This window comes from Vulpes vulpes, chromosome 12 (assembly GCF_048418805.1).
Source record: "Vulpes vulpes isolate BD-2025 chromosome 12, VulVul3, whole genome shotgun sequence".
In the NCBI taxonomy this organism is placed as follows: Eukaryota; Metazoa; Chordata; class Mammalia; order Carnivora; family Canidae; genus Vulpes; species Vulpes vulpes.
In genome coordinates this window covers 176165566-176187855 of record NC_132791.1, presented here as the reverse complement: position 1 = coordinate 176187855, position 22290 = coordinate 176165566, and the positions used below count along the sequence as shown (strand labels likewise).

The 22290-nt window shown below is 36.7% G+C and overlaps 1 protein-coding gene across 1 annotated transcript in view; it reads left to right on the top strand.

Annotated features, from left to right (window-relative positions):
- Positions 1-1295: 1295 nt before the first annotated feature.
- Positions 1296-22290, top strand: part of CNTNAP4 (contactin associated protein family member 4) — a 242524-nt gene continuing 221529 nt past the window's right edge. Inside the window, exon 1 of the mRNA XM_025993077.2 lies at positions 1296-1960. Coding sequence (XP_025848862.1) covers positions 1876-1960 — 85 coding nt within the window. The 5' untranslated portion in view covers positions 1296-1875. The remainder of the gene's footprint in view (positions 1961-22290) is intronic.

The window sequence follows — 22290 nt, the reverse complement described above, 5'->3', positions numbered from 1 at the left end:
GTTCCCTCAAAGATTGCTGTAATAATTTAATTAGATAACAAATGAGTAGTATGTGTTCAATAAATTTAATCCCCTTTAATAATTACCTATGAAATGGTCAGTTTGTATCTGCTTTTGCTTAATATATTATATTGGAAAATAACCAAATCAGGGATGTAGGCCTAGGAATACAAGTACACACTCAAACAATGACCTTTTTTTCCCCTGCTGGATTTTTTCCCTGGGGCCTCAAGTTTTAGCCACCATTGACAGGTCAGAGAGGAGGTGGACTCTGATGCGAGGGGCAGTAATTCCCAGGGTGGGAGCAGTAAAATTGGAGTCAGAAAAACAAAGTCCAATCATCGATATTTAACTAACTCTATGACCTCTACAAATTATTTAAATTCTCTGTTCTTGTTTTTCTCATCTGTAAAGTAGGAAAAGAAAAAATATCTGTTCTGCTTTGTTTGTAGGCGAAAGCCAAACATATTTCTTTAACTCTTATGGTTATACAGGAGGATGCATCTGTCCTTTTTTCTCCTTATTTCATTTAATCCATAGCAAGGATAGTGTTGCTACAGGCTTATGTCTTCTAATTTGTAATCACCAAGAGATGCTTGAGAACTCTAGGATTCCTCTTCTTATGAAGTCTAGCACATTATCAGTTAAGTATCTTCACACTTATTTTAAAGAAATTATTTATCCTCTTTAAAATGATACCATGTGATAACATTTATTATGTGATATTAACTGTTATGTAAATTTTTTAATATTCTATTCAAGAAATAGCAGTATTCATGCATCAGCCATTAGGAGAGTAATTTTTCTGTAGTCGGTGAGGTTCTGATCTCAACTTTATTCCTCTCTCCTTTAGAACATTTGAATTACATCTTTACGTTGTTTAGGTTTGGGGTGTGTGTGCATGTGTGTGTGTGTGGGGGGGTCCCCTTTTTCAGAATCCCATCATTCTTCATTTCAGGCCTTTTGGGAATTGTTATTAAAGAATTTGTAGAATGCAGCTGCCTATTCACAGCACGATGCATTCATCAAAATAAATCCATCTAAAGCGTTCAATTTGTGGATTTGTCCTCCTGATGCACTAAAATAAGAAATGTTAATTTCTTGCAGACTATTACCAGATGATTCTAAATATCTGCCAAACAGGAATGTCTGTTTCCTTGTGAGGAATTTCCATAATAAAATCCTGGCTCCATAGCTGAAAAGGATAGTTTAATATAAACAGAGAAAAACAACAGCAAGTATTTTCCCTAAGGGCACTTTCAGCTACAATTTACCAATACTGCTTAGTTATTTCTGTCTTTTATGCTTTTGTTTTGGAACAAGGCAGTTTTACCTGGATGCCCTCCCGGATATTCAGGAATTAGCTCAGTGTGTTGACTGGATCTGCTAAAGGCAAGACCTCCGGAAAATCGGGAGGCTCCACCGCCTCCCCGGCTTCCCTCACCCACATCTCCAGAGGGGAGAAAGGGTTAAGGACTGTTGGAGAAGAGCGGGGCGGGGGGGGGGGGGGAGCCCCGAGGAGGCCGGAGCAGCAGGCCGCGCCTGCAGGTGCAGCTTCCATCAGCGGCGCGGCGCGCGGGGGGCTCTGAGCGCTGCTGTGAATTAGGAGGAGGGACCGGGCCACCGTCGGGGACCGCCGCGGAGAGGAGTGGGCGTGGCCTGGCCGCTCTGGGTGCTTGTTAGGAAAGATGCTGGGTGCTTGTCACTGAGGAGTCAGGGCTGTGTGCGGAGGGTGTGTGTGTCTGTGTGTGCGTGTGATACAGACAGAGAGGAGGGACGGAGGGAGAGCTACTGAGAGACCCAAAGGTGCTGAAGACCCGGACAGCGCTTGGAGAGCCACTCAACATCTTTTGGGGGAGCCTGATAAATGTGAGCATGGGGTCTATCAGCGGAGCTGTCCTCAAGCTGCTACTTCTGTTATCTACTCAAAATTGGAACAGGGTCATAGCTGGGAATTCCTGTAAGTATACAGCAAATGATTTAAAACTTGCAGTGGTGGTTGTGTGTGTGTTGGGGGGGGGTGGGCGGCTCTCTGCAAAACTTTAATTCTGTTGTTTTTATGATTATTATTTGCAACTGGAATTGCTGCAGAGCATACTGCTATAAATGAAGGCTCACTTAAAAATCTTGCAAATATGACTGGCTTTACACATGTCTTTCCTCCTGGTCTGGTCAAAATATGCAAAGTGTCATTTCTTTTTTTGTCCATGAGCAGACACTTATCCTCTCGTCTTTGAATATTCATTGAGAAAGCTCAAGTTCTAGTAAAACGTTAAATTAGCATCTTAACCAGGGAATAGCCTGCGAATGTCTTCATTTCTTCCTTTTTAAGGATTACTGAATTTTATTGGAATTATGTCTAACAGGAAAACAACTGGCAGACTTTACATTATGCTGCATTAGCTTAGATTTCTGAAGTTTGCACTGGCAGACTGATAGCTGGCTGCATCTTTAAAATGATGCCGGGCTAATGACTGAAATGCGCTGCAGAATTCAGGAGCAAAACTGGTGGAGGTGAACCCCAGTATTAAGAATCGTGCCCTCACTCTCTAAAGAAGATTTGAGTACTCTTGAAAGAGGGGGCTTGATTCCTCCATTTTGCTTAAAGGGAAAACATTCAGGTGATTTTTTTCAAAGTGTTAATTCTTAAAAGTGTGATTTTTAACTTTATATATTTGTGATTGAATAGTCTAAGTTAATTGATTCAGGGAAGATTTATTAAGACCTCATTTCTTATTTAAGTATCATCCAAAATAATTTGGCAGAACTCTCTTCATCCACTTTTCATTAGAGATAGAAAAAGTTTAAAAAGTTATATTTGGCTTAAAAATCCCCAAATGGGAGAATTTTCCCCTCCCCGATGAATGATAAATAAGCTCTGCAAATTCAACTCTTTATCTCTCTCTCTCTGATTTAAAAAGAAAAGCTCATTTGCTTTTCCAGAAAGGGCTGTGAGGCCTGTTCAGGAATTTATGTTGTTACTGTATAACCAGGTTTAGGTTTAGGGGATACAAATAAGCCAGGAATCAGGCATTTGCTATGGCACATCCCTTGAGCACACTAAAGCACTCTGATGTGGAAAAAACATGATAAGCAACCTTTCTGGCACAAGTCAAATGTCCATTTACACTGCATGTCTGTGATTTCAGGTTCCCATGCAGTATCGGCTCATTTAATAGCAGAGTGTATCTATCACTGGAAGAAGAGAACATCCTTCAGATGCTGCACTGTGTTTCAGATTTCAGTTTTAATTTGGTTGTATAAGAATTCCATGAGACAAGAACATTTGCATATTTTCACCTGGTCAGAATCTTGGAATGCTGTAATAGTAGCATTTGACGAGCGTTGCAACAAACAGACAATAACGAGACAGACACACACACACACCCATGCACACAAAGTTTTGTAGAGAAGGTATAAGTAATTCATCGTCCAACTACAGAAGTTCAACAAAAAAGGAAGGCACTAGAGGTCACTCTTACAATGTAAAGCACATCACTTGAAGCATCATTCCCTTCAGAAAAGCAGAGCTGAAGTCTGGCCTAGACACAGTCATGTCTTTCTAAGACACTGCCTGTATTGGGGTTAATAATATATGAATATGATTGCTGTGTATTTGATTGAATGTTTTCTTGAAGTCCAATAAAAGGCAGATTGACATTAAATAGCTCTTTTTTGTTGTCGTTATATATCTTTTTAGTGAAAGGCAGAGGAGCTGCTGAGACCTGAGTAGAGCAGAACATTCAAGGGTGCTTAGCTTCGGCTGGGCCTCTGACTAACACTTAAAATTTCAACCCTGGCTCTGTATTCTCTCAGCTTTGGTTTGTTTATGATGTAGTTTAATGCTCTTCTAAACATTTGAAAAACTTAAAGAACTTATAAAATTTTAAATTATTAGGTATTATTTAAATATTAAAGTTGGAGATCTTGATTACCATATATATTGAGTTGACAGTTCTTAAAGTGTCAAAAATGCAATTAAATGCCCTCATATCATTAAAATTGCATTGAATAATTTCTTGTTAGTATCACTTGTATGATTTGCAATAATATATATTTGAGGAGAAAAATTCATTTCCTAATTTTTGTTTTATTCTTTAATACTTAGGTTTTTTTTTTTTTTTTTTTTTTTTTTACTTTTTGGAAGGAAGCAAGGTCTACTTACTATGAAGGTGCTTTATATGTTTTATCTTGTTTGAAAGAACAAGTGTATGTGTTTACCAATTAGGCTGCTATTCAGTGTGTGGACAAGTGACCATCAACCAGCATAAGCAGTTTTTTAAATTTTTAAATTTTTTTCAGCATAAGCGCTTTTGAAGTGTTAAAATAGCACCAATAATTCTTCTGGACAAGTCTTCATATTAAAACATGAATCAATCTTGAATACCAACGTTAAAGTCAGAGAGAACTGAATATAAGTAAAGAAAATTAAAGGTTAGTCTCCCAGGTGAATACAAAGACCTTCTTGCTTTATTTACAGCTGATTCACCATGAGCAAATCTGTTCTCCACTGAGTCAGCCCAAGACTACCCAAGCCTGCCAATGTGAAACCTTTTGTGGGACAGCACTCTAAACCAGGAGTAGCTCAGGAATTAGGTGCACTTTAATTCGAATGTTAGTTGATCTGATTAATCAACATAGTAACTTTACATTGGAAGGATTCTATGCAAACACATATACGTGTTCATGTGTTTGTGCACGTGTATATATGTATATACATCTATAAACCATCAGATGCGTGTGCTCACATTTATTTGGTGGCTCTGCTTACTCCTCACCTGTCTAAAGATGTAATACGTTGAATGGACCACATTCTTTGCCTACTAGTGCCCTACTTGACACTTCAAAAGAAGTGAACCAACCCCAAGTCTTTCTTCTCTCTTCTGGTCAAGACAAATTTGTTATTATATTGAGGTGTTCCTTTCACAAAAGTTTAGAGACAGGTCCTCCTGGACCTGTCTTGACTCTTGATACTTTGCACAGACTGTTGTTGGTTTCTTCACTTGCCTTGCTACCAAGAGATGTGAATTGAGAAGGGAGATATCTGTTTTTATAATTGTGCTTATGGACCTAGAGTTTCTTGCTGAACATTAAGATGTTCTGGGGGGAGAGGTTGACTCACCACAAAAGAACGGAGCAGGTGTATGTACTAAGGCAAGCAGGAATCTTGCTGTTACTTGTACTCTTGCAGGTTATGTGACAAAAGCTTTGTGGCCTCCCACTGAGTCTTACTTTGAAAATATTTAATGCTCACCAAATAGCTTATGAATGACTTAATTAGAAGTTAAGTTCTTTCTTTTATCTAATTGAAAAAAAAAAGGCTTATCTGAGGTCTACCTTGAAAGAAGCATGGAAGGAATATGTTAAAATCAGCAATAGATGAAGGTGATGGCTTGAGTGGATGATCACTCTTGTGGGCTCTGGGATGCAATGTGAATGCAACTGGACAGATTCCCAAATTGTTAAAACTCAACCTTGTAACTCTTTCCTGAAGCTTCCTACTTTTTCTCCTTCTCCCAAGAATTTCTTTCCATGGCAAAAAATAACTAGACTATAATAGTAAAGTACTGGTGAAATATAATTGTATGATACAATGCATAAATAGCTGGCCTTTGGACATCAAGCTGAGTGTGCACTTTTCTAACAGTGATACTGATTTGTTTTCTTCAGTTTGGTGGATTATCCTCCTCACTTCTGATTGTGTGCATCTCAGATAATTTCTAATAAGGGCAGTCTACAGCTTTGGAGGTAACATAACTCATAGCCAACAACATGGGGATCAAAAATTTGGCTTTCACAGGGCAGATAGTGCTCGCTCTTAGTAATAAACATTATTGTCTTCTAAAATTTTGGAATTTGTATGTATCAGATACAAACATTTCCTTTATGGGACCCAATCTCTATATCAAGATTGAGTTAATTTACCTCTTCAGTGAAAACAAATTAATAGAATTGCATAACATCAATTGTAAGATAATGTAATATTTAGCCCAGAGGTTGGCCAAATAGGGCCCACTGCCTTGTTTTGTAGAGCCTGTGTGCTAAGAATAATCTTTATATTTTTAAATGTTTAAATGTTTAAATGTTTAAATGTTTAAATGTTTAAATGTTTAAATGTTTAAATAAATAAATAAATAAATAAATAAATAAATAAATAAATGTTTTGAAAAAATAAAATAATTCTTCATGGCACAAAAAATGATACAAAATTCGAATTTCAGACTTCCATTCCTCTCAATAGTCGACCTGTATGGTAAAAATTTGTACTCAATTATTATTATTATATTTTGCATTTTATCAATAAAATTTTCTCAAAATTGATTTCCCTTTCTTTATATGAAGACTTACATGATATTCTTTATATCTGGCCTTTTATAGAAAAAGTTCATTGACCTTTGATTTAAATAACATGCAATATAATGGTGAGACATAGATAGTATATAGATTACACTGCTCCGATAAAATTTATCCTTAATTATTTAGCACAGAAATACATACTTGGGGAATTGTGGTACTGAAAGTAATTACTAGGAACTATATAACAGAAGAGACCTTCAAATTACTATCTTCCTCATATATTTCTTCTTAAAGACTTTATTGTTGAGAAATCTTGTTATTTCAGTGGGTGTGAATTATTTGTAATCATTTGTAATGCTTCAGCAGTTTTGGTTGCTAAAAGGGCACCTCCAATCTCAAGTAATCCCATTAATATAAGAAGTTCAATAAAGTGTATAAGTAATTGTATAAGTAATTGCATCCTAGATATTTTGAATGAAAATTTGGTTGTTATTTTATACTTTCATGAGTGTAAATTATCTCATTGCAACTAATCAGGACTTGCATTTGGAATCACTGATTGTATGAGGGAGATGATCTTATTGAAATAGTATTCTTGTCCCTATGACTTTTACAGTAGCAGCTTCCTACAAATTCTGAAATTGGAGAACTTTCTAGGGTAAATTAAAAAATGGACTTTCATTTAAGCACTGCCCACTGAGAATTCATAATAATTAAGCAGGTGCCTTTCACCTACTCATGCCAACATAATTAATTTTTATGTAAATGTCTTCTCCATTTGGAGTTGTATTTACTTTTCATTTCCAAGAACTGATCATTGACCTCATTTTATTTACACTACCCTGTTTAATGTAGTTTTTTTTAATTTAAGTTAAAAATATGATGGAATATAACACTTTACAAATTATTTTCATTGAAGTTCCATTGTAACTTTTTCCCCCAAAGCAAATAGCCATGTGTTAAAATATTTTATTTTTCATAATTTTGTTTTTAATGACTCAGCTCTAATGAAATTTCTGTCTTATCAAAAAACCAATTTCCAAATCAAAGACAACCAAGGACAGTCTTGTAGAACTTACTGAAATGTGACTTGCTCTGGGTGTCAACAGAACTATAGTGGGCCTCATGACTATCCACTGTGAAGAGATGTTAAGGGACGGTGACACTGCTGTTACATGGCTCTGAGTTTTTTTCACAATAGAGTATAAGTCTTGCTTTATAGATATCTATTTTTCTCAATTTGATACCATATTTAGAATTTGAATTGCTTTTACCTCAGATAAATCAATATTAGGGCCTTAATATTGTCAACTAATGAATCCCATGACCTTTAGGTTGCTGGTTGGTCAGTTTATCTAAGTCTTCTACTCTCCTTTTAAAATCTCTGTATTTCTTTCTTAGTGATTGAAAGTTCACAGATGGGCCCAGCTCCTGAAAACAGTGGAAAGAGTCGTAAAAGCTTATCCAACATTGTTATGTACATCCCATATATATGTATTCAGATTGGTAGTGAATATCTCTGTGAAATATTAAATAATGCAGGGTTTGTTCTGATTTTTTTCAGTGGGCTGGTATTTCAATTCTTTTTTAGCTTAATTTTTTTTTTCATTTTTATTGATTCAGAAATTTTGGCTTCAAAAACCTGCTTAGTATTTGTCTAGAGTCATTGTTATTTTTCAAGACAAGTATGATAGGGAAGGGGAGACCTGTTGCAGAATATTTGCTTAAAATATGACATGTTTCAAGAATTAACTACATGCATGTGGTGAAATGAGCTGTGTTGTATTGGTGGTGGAGTGAATTATCATGAAATATATGGATAATTGTTTTGATGGGTATTTCAGTTAGGAACTTTTAGAAATACTCCTTAACAAACAGATCTTTTTTTTTTTTTTTAAAGATTTTATGTATGTATGTGTGTATGTATTTATTTTATTTATTCATGAGAGAGAGAGAGAGAGAGAGAGAGAGAGAAGCAGAGACACGGGCAGAGAGAGAAGCAGGCCCCATGCAAGGAGCCCGATGTGGGACTCGATCCTGGGACTCCAGGATCATGCCCTGGGCCGAAGGCAAGCCCTCAACAGCTGAGCCACCAGGTGTCCCACAAACATATCTTTAAAAACAGGTCTTGAATTTTCGGATTAAATGTTAAGGTCACTTAAAAAGGAAAATCTCAGAAAGAGAAGTAAATGCCCCAAACTAAACACAGACAGCTATGGAGCTTTGGAGACTTTGTGATTATCTCTGAAAGTCCTTCTTAAAGGAAGAATGAACTCATCAAAAAGCTTCAATTAACTAAATAAACTTAAATGAAATTATTTACTGTAGAGATTAATATTGTAATTTGAAGGTTTTCTTAGGGTTTTAAAAAAAAGACTTAAAATTTCTTGAGAAATAATAGTTTACCCATAACTCTAAATTATAGTAAATTGTATTTCTAAATAACAGAAGTGTCACTGATCATTGGATTATCTTGACTGCTTTTTGGGGAAATTTTGATGTCTAAGGTTTCAAGACTCAAATTTCTTCAATGAGTTCTAAAGCTGTAGTGGTCTGTGTGCTTCAGTTAGGTATACATATGTAAATGTATGCATATGTAATTTTTACTTTATATTCTAGAACCTGCTTTCCTTGTTTTTTTAGTCTATGAATTTAGACCTTCTACGAAGCTGATTTCTCCAGGGTCCATTTAGTAAAGACCAAATCTGATATGCTACTGCATAAGTAAGGTTATTTTTGTTTCCCAACTGATTTCTGAAGGATAAAGTTTTTGTCAAAATGTCTTTTGCTAAGGTATTCAGGTACTACGTATTATTATGTACCATGTACAGTATTATGTAATGGTACGTTCTTTGTACATGTAAAATCTATTGCAAATTACCATTATTGCTTCCATTCTTTTGAGGAAAATTGGTATTTGGAAGAGGAAGAATATGTGTTTGGTTTGAGGGTTTTTTTTTTTCCCCTCCAATGAATTTTTGTCATGGTTCATGGAAAAGTGGTACTCTGGTAATAAAATCAAAGCTATAGCATAACAGGAGGTAAAAGTGGGTCTGTTTATGTTACAGTTAATGAGTCATTCCAATGTAATAATTGGGAAAGTGAGTGAAGCTTGAAAACATTTGACATTTTAAGTAGTTTAAAATTAGTAACTATAAAAGTTTTTAATGCCAGAAGTATTTAATAGAGCAGTAATGAAATTTACCTCAAGGTTTTTAAATCACAAAGGAAAAAATGGTGTGATATGTATCAGTTGGCTATAGCTCTAATTACTTTTTTTATTAAGTACCTCTCATTACTTGACAGCGCTCTAGAATAAGAGATTATGTGCTTCTAAATCATAAAAGACATATTTGTTTTTGTAACCATTCCCCCCCCTGGCAATTATGGTACTTACAACTGAGGTCATAGGTTGATATTAGCTTAGAAATAGCATGTAAATATATAAATTGACCTGCCTTCCTATAATTGTGTATATTGTATACTTTCAAAGCAAACTATAACCTATAATCTTATTGACTAACTCTGCAGTTATAACTTTAGATTTTTAAAAAAATACCCCTTGAATAAGGACACTGATAAACTTTTTGGAATTGTTCTCAAGCCCTGGAGTTGGTAGGTGTCTAGATGACGTTGAATAGACATCTGAAATGAATTGCTCACACCCAAGAGCCCCACAGTTTCCTACCAACATGACCTTTGCTCTCTCTATCAGACCCAAGAGAGAGATTTTGGGGAAAATTTGAGAAAGTTAAATTTCTCTCTGGGCTCTAAAAGTTTGAAAAAAAAAATCTATCTACAGATACATATCTTCAAGACATCTTTAGTTTTCAAAGATAATGATAAGTATTTGCCTTTTAAAATATATCGATCAGCAAATAGCCAAACAGAAGGAAAGAGCTAAATTGAAAATTGTCTATAAGGGAAATGAGTTGATGAGATGAAATTGTCATATTGTGTGTGGGTGCATGCATGTGCACATGTGTGCTCCTGTGCATATGTTGGAAGATACTGTTGGTGGGAATTGGGAATGGTCCATATTGGTAGAGAAATGGAAAACATTGCCTCTGGGTGGCACCTTTTTAATTAAGTAGTAATGGAATTATGTCGTGTTGCTACCATACCAGAATAATCTTTGGTATGGTTTTAAAGCAGTATGTGGGACTAAAAATAGCAAGAGGTCTTTCTGGATCCAATTTAAACTCATCCCAAACAGAGGGACAACATTGCCCTTTTATGATCCCAGAGTGCTTTATTTTTTAGGATATGACTTGGAAATCTAAGGGCCCCCCAACACTTAACTTCTAGCCAGTCCAGGTTACTAGTCTTTCTGAACGTGGCAATGCAGGCAGAAAATGGCTGGAGAGATTTTAGCTTAAACACCATTAGATAAATTGAAGTTAGAATATAACTCTCAAAGACAATGCAGTAAAGTGACACTGGTATCAAGAGAAGGGCATTATAAGCAAAGTTTAACATTGTTCACATCATTCACTTTTATTTCTCAATTTTGGCTGATTTTGAACAAAAAGAATCTATCTCCAAGGCGGGAAGCTGCATGAAAGCTTAGCAATCCTCATAATTAAAGGTTTATAATACATATTTACATTTGCCATGTTTCAGATGTTTAGGACTTAATTAAAAGAACATTGCTGAAATAAAAACAATTCTATCTTAAGTGGTGGTGGGGGAATTCTGTGCAAGGTTATAAAGCTGCTCCGATAGGCTCTTTTGTTCCATTGTGTATATGATTTCTGTGCTTATTTGAAGCGTTGTACTTTAACACGGAGCCTGTATTATAATCCTGTTAAGAAAACGTCAGGCGCCTGTAAAATGTCATAACATAATCTTTTAAGTATCATAAGTTATGTAGCCTTTCCTAAAACAAAAGAGAGGATGATTTGGGAAAGGAAGTAGGATACAGTTAAGAAAGCAAAGAGCAAACACTGAAGACAAACACTTGGTTTCTTAAACGCAGCATCCTATAGGACCTAATCACAAAACAGAACACGGTGAAAGAAAATATTTCATAGCCAAATATCTATTGGAGAAATGGAAGAAGTAGGCCAATAAAAATCTGATGTAGAATTTTAGGTACTAAGAATAAAATGATGATCCCAATAATTTGCTCTGCTTGACATATAAAACTGAGCCATTTACTGGTGTGGCCTTGTAAATGACCACATTCATTTCTTGAAAGCCTTGCTATGTGCTTGCCTGTGGAATGGCTTCTTTCCCTCTCTGTCTCTCTGTGTATACAGATGATTGCACTATTAAATTGATTAGCATGAGAAGAACGTATGTAGTAGTATTAATCATGAAAACATTCTCCAGAGAAGATGCTTTTAGTTCTCTGATTTTCTGAGTTAGCAAAATTGAGCCTTGATCATTTTCCTTTTTTCCTTCTCCTGGATATGAGGATGATCTGGTTGTGGCATCTGTCATCTTAGGGATTGCCAGGGTTGATTTGGCTGGTAGGACCAGTGTGGCAGCTGTCTCCTTCTTCCCTCACGACTTCCTGTGACTTCCAGTGCTTCCGTTCCATATCATGCATGATTTTTAAATACAACACATATTATTGTATTCTTAGGGAAGCCTGCCATAATGCATTGATACCTTTAATCAATTTGTGGGATTTTATCAAAAAAGAAGGTAACTCCTGCCTTTGTAGCTCTATCTCATTGCTAGGTGTTTTCAACAGTAAGTTCAGCCTTATTAGCACAGCAAGCATCTTCCTCCTGTGTATCTGGTGATCACTTCGTGGGTGTCTCCCTCACAATGCTGCTCCTCCTCATGTCCTCTGGCCTCTATCATCTGGCCTTTGCATCTGCTGTTCCCTTTGCCTGATGGCCATCAATCACTTCTCTCTAAATCCTCCTGGAAAACGTCTACCTAAAGCAAGTCTGACTTCCTTGCTCTATGGAGTCTTAACTGATCAAACCATCTCAACTGTCACCGTCTTGGCAGATACTCTGTAGCACCTTGAGTGTTCGCCTGTACCTGCCCTGATCATAGACTCTCAAACTGTATTTTTAGAGAATATGTCTCCTTTACAAAACGGTGAAATCTTTGAAAGGCAGAGGTATTATTTTAATCATTTCTGTGTCTGCAACACCTGGCATAGTGCCTGGAGAGAAGAAGATATTCAGGAAATGTGAAAAGAATACACCAAAAGGTGGCTTATCTATATTTTTTCAGTTGAAACACCAAAAAGAGAAGAGATGAATAGAATCAGGCTAAACTGGAGCACTGTGTGTTATTTTAATAATTAAAATTATTTTTATTTAAGGGTTTTTTTTTGCTTTTTTTTTAAAAAAAAACTTTTCTTGGATTTTGTATTTATCTCTATTATATTTCATTTAGATAGGCTGGGTACTTTATTCTGGACTGTCATAATCCATACTATCATGGCCAACTGGCTCTTATTGGCTCTTTCCCTCCCTTACCCTCTTTGTATATGTAGCAGATATACCTTGATAGGCCAGTATCTCCCATCATGTTTGCACTAAGGGCCTTCAGTGGACAGGCAAACACAAAACACATCATGAGTATAAGGTTGGAAGTGCATCTGCTCCTGTCCAGACCCTCCTTCCCTCCTTGCGCCTCTCCATCTCTGCAGCACCTGCCAGGTGATGACCTCAGTTTCGAAGCTTTGGTGCAAAGTTGTCTCCACATTCTGGAAAGAAATCTTTGTCTTCTTCACGTATCTTGGTCTTCAGTTCCTTTATGTTGGCTTGTTTTTTATATTTTCCCATTTGAAGCCTTTTTCCCTTACAGAGGGTAGAAGAAAAATGAAATTATTCTCTATTTCTTAAATTTTCATCGTTAACTTTATAAAGGGTATAATCACAGCTTTCTTACTCTTCTCTTGCCTACAAATGGGCAAAACTTTTCTTCATTGCTTTTAGCTATTTCTTAAGCATTTATGGGTTCCAAACTTTTATTTTCCTCTTTGAATTGTACACATATTCTTTTTGTTAATTTCCTATAAATTTTTATCACTCTTTTTGGATTCCTGTCATGTTTTTTTTACTCCTCAATGTGTACCTTTGTGATTTTCATTGCTCAAATTGTAGGGTTTATAGCTTTCTGCATATGCTGACATATGTTATCATTCATATTGACAAATATTCCTTTTACTTTGGGCTCTGTGGACTCTAAGGTGGTGGAGGCAGATGTTATTATCATTATTTTACAAACTAGGAATTGGAAATTTAAGAGGAACTTCCAAATCTGCTGAGTAAGGAAGAATAGAGCTAAAGGCTTGGACCCAATTTCAGTGATGTTAAATCCATTGCTTTTGGAATTGGAATATACTCATCTTCTCCATGAGCCTTTGAAATCACCTCCCGAGTAATGCTCTCCCGAGTATTAGAACCCACACATGCCTGTTCTCAAGGTTCTGTCTCTGGCATGTTAAGTTATAAGGTGACATGTGAACTTTCTTCCAAGAATTCTATCACTTACATTTTATTAACAAGCTCTTCCTTACTCTTCAGAGTGAAGTGTCAAGCATCATTGGAAAAATAACTGTAAAATATATTCCTCTGAACGTCCATTGACTCCCCTTGGTACCAGAGACCTACCCACGCAGTCTAAATTCCTCATTTGAGTCAACAGTTCCAAGCACAGGTTACAAGGGACTGAAAAAGCTCAAATCACCAAGAAAAACCAACTCCTTTCTGCAAGATTGCAACACTTTGTGACCCGGGCATTCTTCCCATGTTGTTTCTTTCTCTGTTAAACCCCTCTTCCTGCCCCTTCTCTTCTCCATTCCCTTTGGGTGTTGTTTTAGTCTGTGAGGGCTGCCATAACAAATGCCATAGGCTGGGAGGCTTAAACAACAGAAATTTATTTTCTCACTGTGCTAGAGGCTGGAGCTCAAAGATCAGAATGCCAGCAGGGTTGGTTTCTGTGAGGACTTTCTTCCTGGCTTGCAGATGGCCATCTTCTTACTATCCCCTTGCATGACCTTTTTCTCTGTGTGCAGAGAGAGATCTCTGCTGTCTCTTTCGCTAAGACACCAGTCCCATCCCACTCTGAGGGCCTGTCCCACAAAGGCCCTACTATATGATCATATATAACCTTAATTACTTTCTTAAAGTCCCTGTCTCCAAATATAATCACATTGAAGGTTAAATCTACAGCATATGAATTTTGAGATGGGGGGCACAATTCAGTCCATAATGAGTGCTCTCCCTGTCTCAACTTCCTCAGTCTTCTTTGGATTTTTGGGAGAATTTTTGAAAGCTTAAAAGCAGATATGTTGCTTTTACTGACTGAAGCACATCAGGTGAGCGAAGTCATCTTCCAGTTGAATCCCTCCTCCCTGCCATTGATAGGATGATGCACAGTGTGTTAGTCTGTTAGCTTCTGCTGCCTGGTTGCCATGGTCGCTAGTTACCACCGCCCTATCTCTTCAGTGTTTCTTTCCTTTTATCTGCACCTGGTGCTCTCCACCTGTCTCCACCTGAGAGTTTCTGATATCCCTTAGAGGAATGCATTTTAGAGACACCAAAGAATGCCTTTCTATCATTTCACAGTGGTTTTATAACTTTGAAGCAAGTCATTTTCTTTGCCTGCATTATTATTTTCTAAATTCTTCTTCCAGCAAGTCTTAGAGATCTACAGAATGATAATTTACTTTCCTTTATTAAAATCACCTCTTTATTTATCACCCACACTCCCAAAGCTTTTATCATAAATATTATTCTATCCTCCTCCAAATTACTTTCTCCTCTGTGTTACCAAGCTCCAGTTGTGTTGTGATTTGCCCTGTGTGTTTCTCATGTCCTCTTCTCAAAAGTTGATTTTGCAGTTTATTTTCTCTGGTGCTTTTCCTCTTTCTATTTGCAAATCTCAGCGCACAGATTCTTCCTTTTCTTCCTGTGATCCTTCTACGTCTAGCCACAAACAAACAAGCCATAAATAAAATGAACAAACAACCATGATTCTAATAACTTCCTTAAATTCAATTTAAAAATTCTCTAATTTTGAATTTGTAGAATGCCCTCTAGTATTGGGAACTGGAACAGATGTTTACCATACATTATTTCACTCAATCTTAACACAGCATCTGTTCGCACCCAGTCTTTCTTCTTATGGGTGTTTTTCCATCCTCTCCAGTGCATTTCTTTTGTGGCTAAATAGTCCTTGTATTTATCTTTTTTAATGGTTCATAATAATCTATCAAGTGGATGCACTCTTATTTAAACATTCCTCTACTTTGAACCAATTGATTGTTCGTTGATTTATTTTTAAATTCTCCCGTCTACCAGTATCTGCTTGTACTAGTATATGGTGATCTTCAGAGTCTTATAATTCTCTAAGATCACAGTACCTTAAGCCATTTACAAATGTCAGTATCTCAATGTGTTCAATGTCTTGTCCCACTCTGTCTGGCAAAAATCTAAATTTCTTTTGGAAGGAGAAATTTAAAGCAATAGCTGTCTTACATACTTTCCTTTCCTGCTCAGGGATTTATAACACTTAAAGATGGTTCTATGTCTCTTCTAGCAGTATCATTTGTTCAAGCATGGATCAGAGGAGGTGGGTAGAGATTGCCACGTCTGACAGATTTCAGAAGCGCATCTGTCACCCTGCAGGAAACCTGCTCACTCATCAATTGGTCCTGTCAGTTATACACACCGCTGTCTCATCTCTGCAGCCCTCAGCAGCACCACCAATCATCCCTACATGTGTCCCTCTCAGGAGCTCCATGCCGTGGGCCTCCGCTGGGTTGCTGCGAACGTAGGTTTGTGGTTGTAACCATGAGCCTAGTGTTTTCTCCAGAAGGCATGAGTCACTATTTATGGAAGGAACCTCTTGACTGCATTTCACCCACCCCTCACCCCCCCACCCCCGGTACTGATTTGATATCCTTCCGGTGTCTTAAGAATTTTGTCTTTCTTTTTAAAAACCTTATGATTTCTTCCATCTTTTTGAGAAAAATTTCAACATCATGGAAACAGACTAGTATTCCTCAGTATGTTTATTCCCTCTGAAAATCAGGGAAAGCAACCTATATTTAATGAAGATCAAAATGAAAAAGAAAACATTTCAGATTTACAATTTTGAATGAGAACTGTTTCCATTGCCAAACCAACACCTGTACTTGAGCCAATCTTCCGGAGAGAAGATTGGATTCTGTGAAATACCTGATGTGTCTTGGAATGGGGCTCCTCATTAATCCCAACCCATTTCTAAAAAAGAAAAGTATCAGAGGCATTAAGGGCACTTTGTGCTTCACTCTTTCTCCAGCTGTTGACCCCTATTCATCTAGCCCAGTTCTATTTATAATATGCCTGAGGCTCTTGAAATTTCCTTCTGACTTTGTATAAGCAGTATACTATACCTTTAAATATTTGCTCTATCAAGCAAAGCAATGAGACCCCCATTTTAATGATATTTTCTTTGATACAACAACATTAATGAGATGCTTTGTAATTCCCTTCTTATCCTCCTGATTACACAGGTAAAAAATATTAAGGGAAAGTGATTTAGTACGGCATTAATTAATTGGTCTAAAATGAATTTCTTCTTAATTTGTACAATAAATTTGTTAGGTGGACGTCTGTGACTCTGGACTTAAGGCAGTCTCTCACAAAGTATACCTTCATAGTTTTATAGCTTGGAACTAATTGGATATTGTTGAAAATAAATGTATTTAATCCCATATTTCATATGCTTGGCAAAAAACCAGATGGAATACTATAAGCAAATATTTAAACTTAGAGTTGAAATTTATTGCTTTTCCTAGAATGAACTTTTTTTTTTTTAATTAAAAGACACAATTGATGCCCAGAACCAAATGGAACATTTTTAATGGAGTGTTTGAACTGAGAGTTGTGATCAGTTTTGCACTTTACATTCAATAGATGTTTCTTAAGCTATCCATTCTTCTAATAGCAAGAGATACAAACAGAGTAAGTCCCTGCCTGTCTACCCAGTTGCCATTTCAAGAATCTGCTAATTTCTAAACAGGCTTCTGAAGTGATGTACAGAAAAACAAATATCAGAGTTCCCCTGGGGTTTCTAGATTTTGGCGGTTGGATAAGCAAATTATCCATCCATCCACTCAGCCTCAGAAACAGCTCCATGTGAGTTTCTTGTTCTAGTCAGGATAGTGGTGATATAAATCCTTGCATTCAGGGAACCAAAACCAAATGGAGAAGACAGAAAGACATGCTTTACAGTAACTAAATAAAAGGCAGACCGTGATACATACTGCACTTCAGTCTAGATTCCTGATGTAATGCCATTCTGGTTTATTTGGTAAACTCTTGTTTACCACTCATGTGCTTCCTCTCATGTGCTTTAAAAATCAATAAATGACCAGTAATACTGCTAGAGTTGATATAAGATGAATTTTTGTGTTTTTTACTGACTTTGAGTTGATAGTTTGGAAATTTATCCCAACAAATTGCACTGGGTGAATATGTTCCGTGTTAAATGAACCCTGAAATTGCATGCTTTGGGATCCTGGTTATTTTTCAGTTGGCACTGATGATTCAGAGGATTATACCTAAGAATGAAATACTAGTTAAATATATTATAAAAATTCCTGGTGAAATAATGTTTACAATCCCTGGATGTATTTGGGTCCTGCAATTACTCTTCCCAGGGTTGCATGATTGTTCCTTCAGTCTATTAAAGCATTCCACACCCTTGTAATATCTGAGGCCTCTTGGGGTTTCATCTTACACCGCTCATTTTATTCATTTATTCACTCAACAAATATTTAGTGTGCTACTTATCACTACACATGTCTTTGGCATCAATGGTTTTGAAATGTTAAAATGGTCACAATCAGTAACTTCTAGCCAACAACTGAAAATAGAAGTTTTGACTCCCAGATACATATGCTTTTCAAATCATATTTTATGTCTAGGTTTTGCTTTTCTTTATGACAAAATGTACAGTATTGTCTGGGATGCTAATAGGGTGACCACTTTCATTACAGACCATGTGCTTATTGCTGTTCTGGCCTATAGCTCAGCTCTGCCACTTTCTGATCCTATTGAAAACATAGCACAATGTTAGAGGCAAGGCATATAGGGTTATAGGGAGAGTGCCAGAGAGAGCTATTTCTTGAAGGGGGAATAGGAGAACCAGGAAGGAAAAGAGGGGAGAAGCACATTCTAGTGAGAATGAGCCCCACAAAAGCCTGGAGCATCTGAAGGCGCCACTAGTAGTGCAGGAGGGCTGGCTGAGGATGAGGAATGACAGCAGATAAAGCTAAAGAAATAGTCATGAAGCAGTTATGGGAAGTCCTAAACATTTTACCTCTAAGGGTCATCTTAATATTATATGTATTATGTGCACGTGTGACATTGATTATATTCATATTTTGTAAAGTTAAAACTCCTAGTAATATGAAGGATGGGAATGACAAGAGAAGGACAAGGCAATGGCATCTAATCTGGAAACATAGAAAGCAGTTATTTAACTGATGAAATAATTCATGTAAGAAGTAATGAGAGCTACGGAATAACCCACATGGGGACAGTGGTAATAAGAAGCAGGCAACAGACTTGTTCCATGTGAACACGCAAGGCTGACGGAATGCCATGACTGATGGAAAGCAGAGCTACTCAGAGCAAGAAGGGGTCAATTCCAGCTGGTGGTTTTTATTTTGTTTTATTATAAATGTGTTTATATTCCAGAAAGTGTAATATGCTATTCCTGTGTACCTGCTTTCTTCCCGATTAAGGAATTTTAAGTATCTTCTTATTCGTTCCTGTTTTTTTTTTTCCTATTCTCTTCTCCAACCTGCCTACAAAGGATCATATTGAAATTTTCTTGAGATTGTGTATGATATGTATAATGCAGTATTTTCCGAAGATCTGTGCCATGGTGACATATTGAGTAAAATCTTTCTGAGATAAGGCTCATACAAAATACTTTCTGGCGTCACACATGGCTGCATTTTAATGAAGTCTTTTACTTTTGGCAGGAACAAGAATATCTCCTGAATTGAAGGTTTCATGGAGTATTCTTCTCTGTGACTGATAACTATGATGTTTTCTTGTCCCCCTCTCAGATACCTTACCCCTGCCCCACCCATCTGGCGTGCATAGTAGAGATTCAATACTTGCCTCTTATGAGAAAAGAATGAATTCCTATAGTTGGTTCTTTTAATCCTTGGGGTAAATATATTCTGGGTTGAAATATCTATTACTTAATGTGTGAAAAGAGGATGCAGATAAAATAGAAGAGCGAAAGTTGATTAAAATTTTCTAATGTGCTCTTCAAGTTATGTTCGGTTTAATTAAACATTTACCCAGTGCTTGCGCTGTTGAAGTGTGCGCTAGAAAACAGGCACGGATGCATAGACTCTGCTCTCAAAATGGAAGAGATTATTTAGATTATTCTATTTTTTTATATGCTCCGTCATTTTGAACCCATTTCATTTGCTATATCTAAGGATTCAGATGCCAGAGGTGAATTCTGTTGAATAGTTGACCGTATCTGAAATATTCCAGGCATTGAGAAGAGCTCAGGTAACTGCCCCTCTGGAGAGCTTCCATTCTCCAGTGTTCTATGAGATTTAAAAAGCTATGACAAGAAGCATTTGAGGCTTCGAAAGGCCCTCCAGTGGCAACTACTACATTTCTAAAATATGCCCCTGGCCATGTCCAGCTATGAAGAAAAACCTGGAAGGTTTTTACTCGACAAAGTTGTCAAGAAATAACCTTTACTGATGTATAAGTGAACTCAGAGGATTTACTAAAAATAAAAAAGAAACTTCTCTCTTAAAAAGTGTTTTAATATTTTAAACATCCAAATTTCAGGTCCAACAAAACCAGCAACTGGTCTTTAGAAAGCTATTTCAATTGATGATCCTATTTAGCTAACTCTTCTTGGCCGTTTAGATTTCAGCATTGGTAATAAACTATTATTTAATTTAAATATTGCTTAAAACCAGCAAACATATATTCAGAATTCTAATAGGGAGGAATGTACTCTGCCAATATAAATTATCTACATTGCAAACAACTTGAGGTATTGAATGAGCTATACTAAAAGATGATTATTTATATTTATTTTTATTCAATCACAATAATATATTTGATTTATTTTGTTGTAGCTCTAAAAAATAAAAAAGGACCTGTTCTTCCAGATGTGCATATTATGAGTTAATTTACAATGGAAATTAAATCTTTATTACTAAAGAATGAGATAGGAAGTTTACAGGAAGGCTTTGTAATCCATCACTTAAACTTCCCTCAACTTAATTGAAATATGTATTCTCAGGCTTCGAAGTAGTTGGTTATTATCTCTTACATTTTTCAACATTTACTAAACAAAAAGAAGCCTCCAAATTTATGATCAATCCATTTATTGATCAATAGATAGATAAGCTTTCACTCTATTCATGGTTATATGTAAATCCTCCAGCATGCTGTTTTCAGGTCACTTTACCCAAGAACTCCAAAAGCTTGCCCTTTATGATTTTGTCTGGCACTTGGAAGATATCAAAATGTCTCCTTTAAATATTTAATATTATTATTAAATATTTCTTTAATATTATTTGTACTGTAAGACCTGATAAATCAGATACTAACCTAGAAGCCAAAAATCATGTCTGCTATTCTATCCCCTCATCTTTGTATCAGATGCCTCATCTTCTTCTGATAACCCACAGCTAGGAACCCTATGAGACATTTTTCTCTGCTGCCTTCATGCATCTATGCAAGTGGTCACATATTACTGCTTTTTTGTCTTTCAGTGTCCTTATGGCCACCTTTGATTTTACTGTCACAGCCAGAAGCATGGAGCCTTTCCTACTACACCATGGGGTTGAAGATATCGACAGGGATGAAAGCATGGAGCACAGAATTTCACTGTATTAATTATTGTGCAAGAGTCTTATACAGGGTGCCAAGAGGACACTTGAGCCTAAGAGGTCATCCAGTGGCTCCTTGTGTGGAGGAGATTCCAAGCTGATGGTCTCGCACTGGCATAGGGCAGTGAACCAGAACAGAACTGCTAGTTTAATCAAAATGTGATCATCAGATTTAACCCAAATATAATGGTCTTGGACATTCATATGAAGGGTTAATAGCACAGGAGGAAGTAGAATTGAAGATGAGTTTAGAGTGAATGTTCCAGGTTTAATGGAGAGCAATTAGATTATTTATTATTATTAGATTATTTTGATTATTCCATTCATGTGTGGAGGGGTAGGGTGGGAGGAGGGCAGTGCTGAGAAGCAGCCAGAGCGTTAATACCAGCCTAAATTCTCAACCTCCAAGTGGAGAAATTTATTAGAATGTGAAATTGAGGCAGAAAGCCGGTGAGTGTAGTGACCGCATCCTGGAAGTAATGGAGCCATATAAAGCTCTCCAAGGGCTCAACTGCCTACAGGGATACTGGCCAACTGAGTTGCTAACCATCTCCAAGAGGACCACTTTTATAAGTTTTCTGATATGCAGACCCTTAGGATCTCTTTTACTAAGGAAAGGAATGGAGCAAAAAGCTGGTAGAGATTTTTAATTTCATTTATCACAATGTTTTATCTTCAAAAAGGTTGAGTAAGCCAAAGTTTTGCAAATGATGTCTGGAGTATCACTGATGCACATTTAAAGAAATGTCACCACAAAGAATATGTTCCATTGTCCTTAATCCAAAGAAGCTTACCTATCCCATATCCTGTCCTTTTAGGACAACATATCCAGTGTACCTTGCTCCAGTAACTCTTTAAGGGTTCGAGCAATAGAGTGGGAGAGTTGTGCTGGCAGGGTAACGTAGTCATTCAAAGTAAAGGCATTGAATGGCCAAAAGTAAGAAGCCCAAAGCCTTCAGCCAGAAATTTAAATTCCTGACCTTCAAGTCCACATCTAGAAAATGGAGACAAGAATCCTGTTTTCCTCACAGGATTCTTGTAAGGATTTAATGTGGCTGGGATGTAGCATACAATATGTGTAACTAGTACTGTTCTTAGCATTTTTCACTAGAGGGCTCCAGTTAAAATATCATTGGTACATTGGC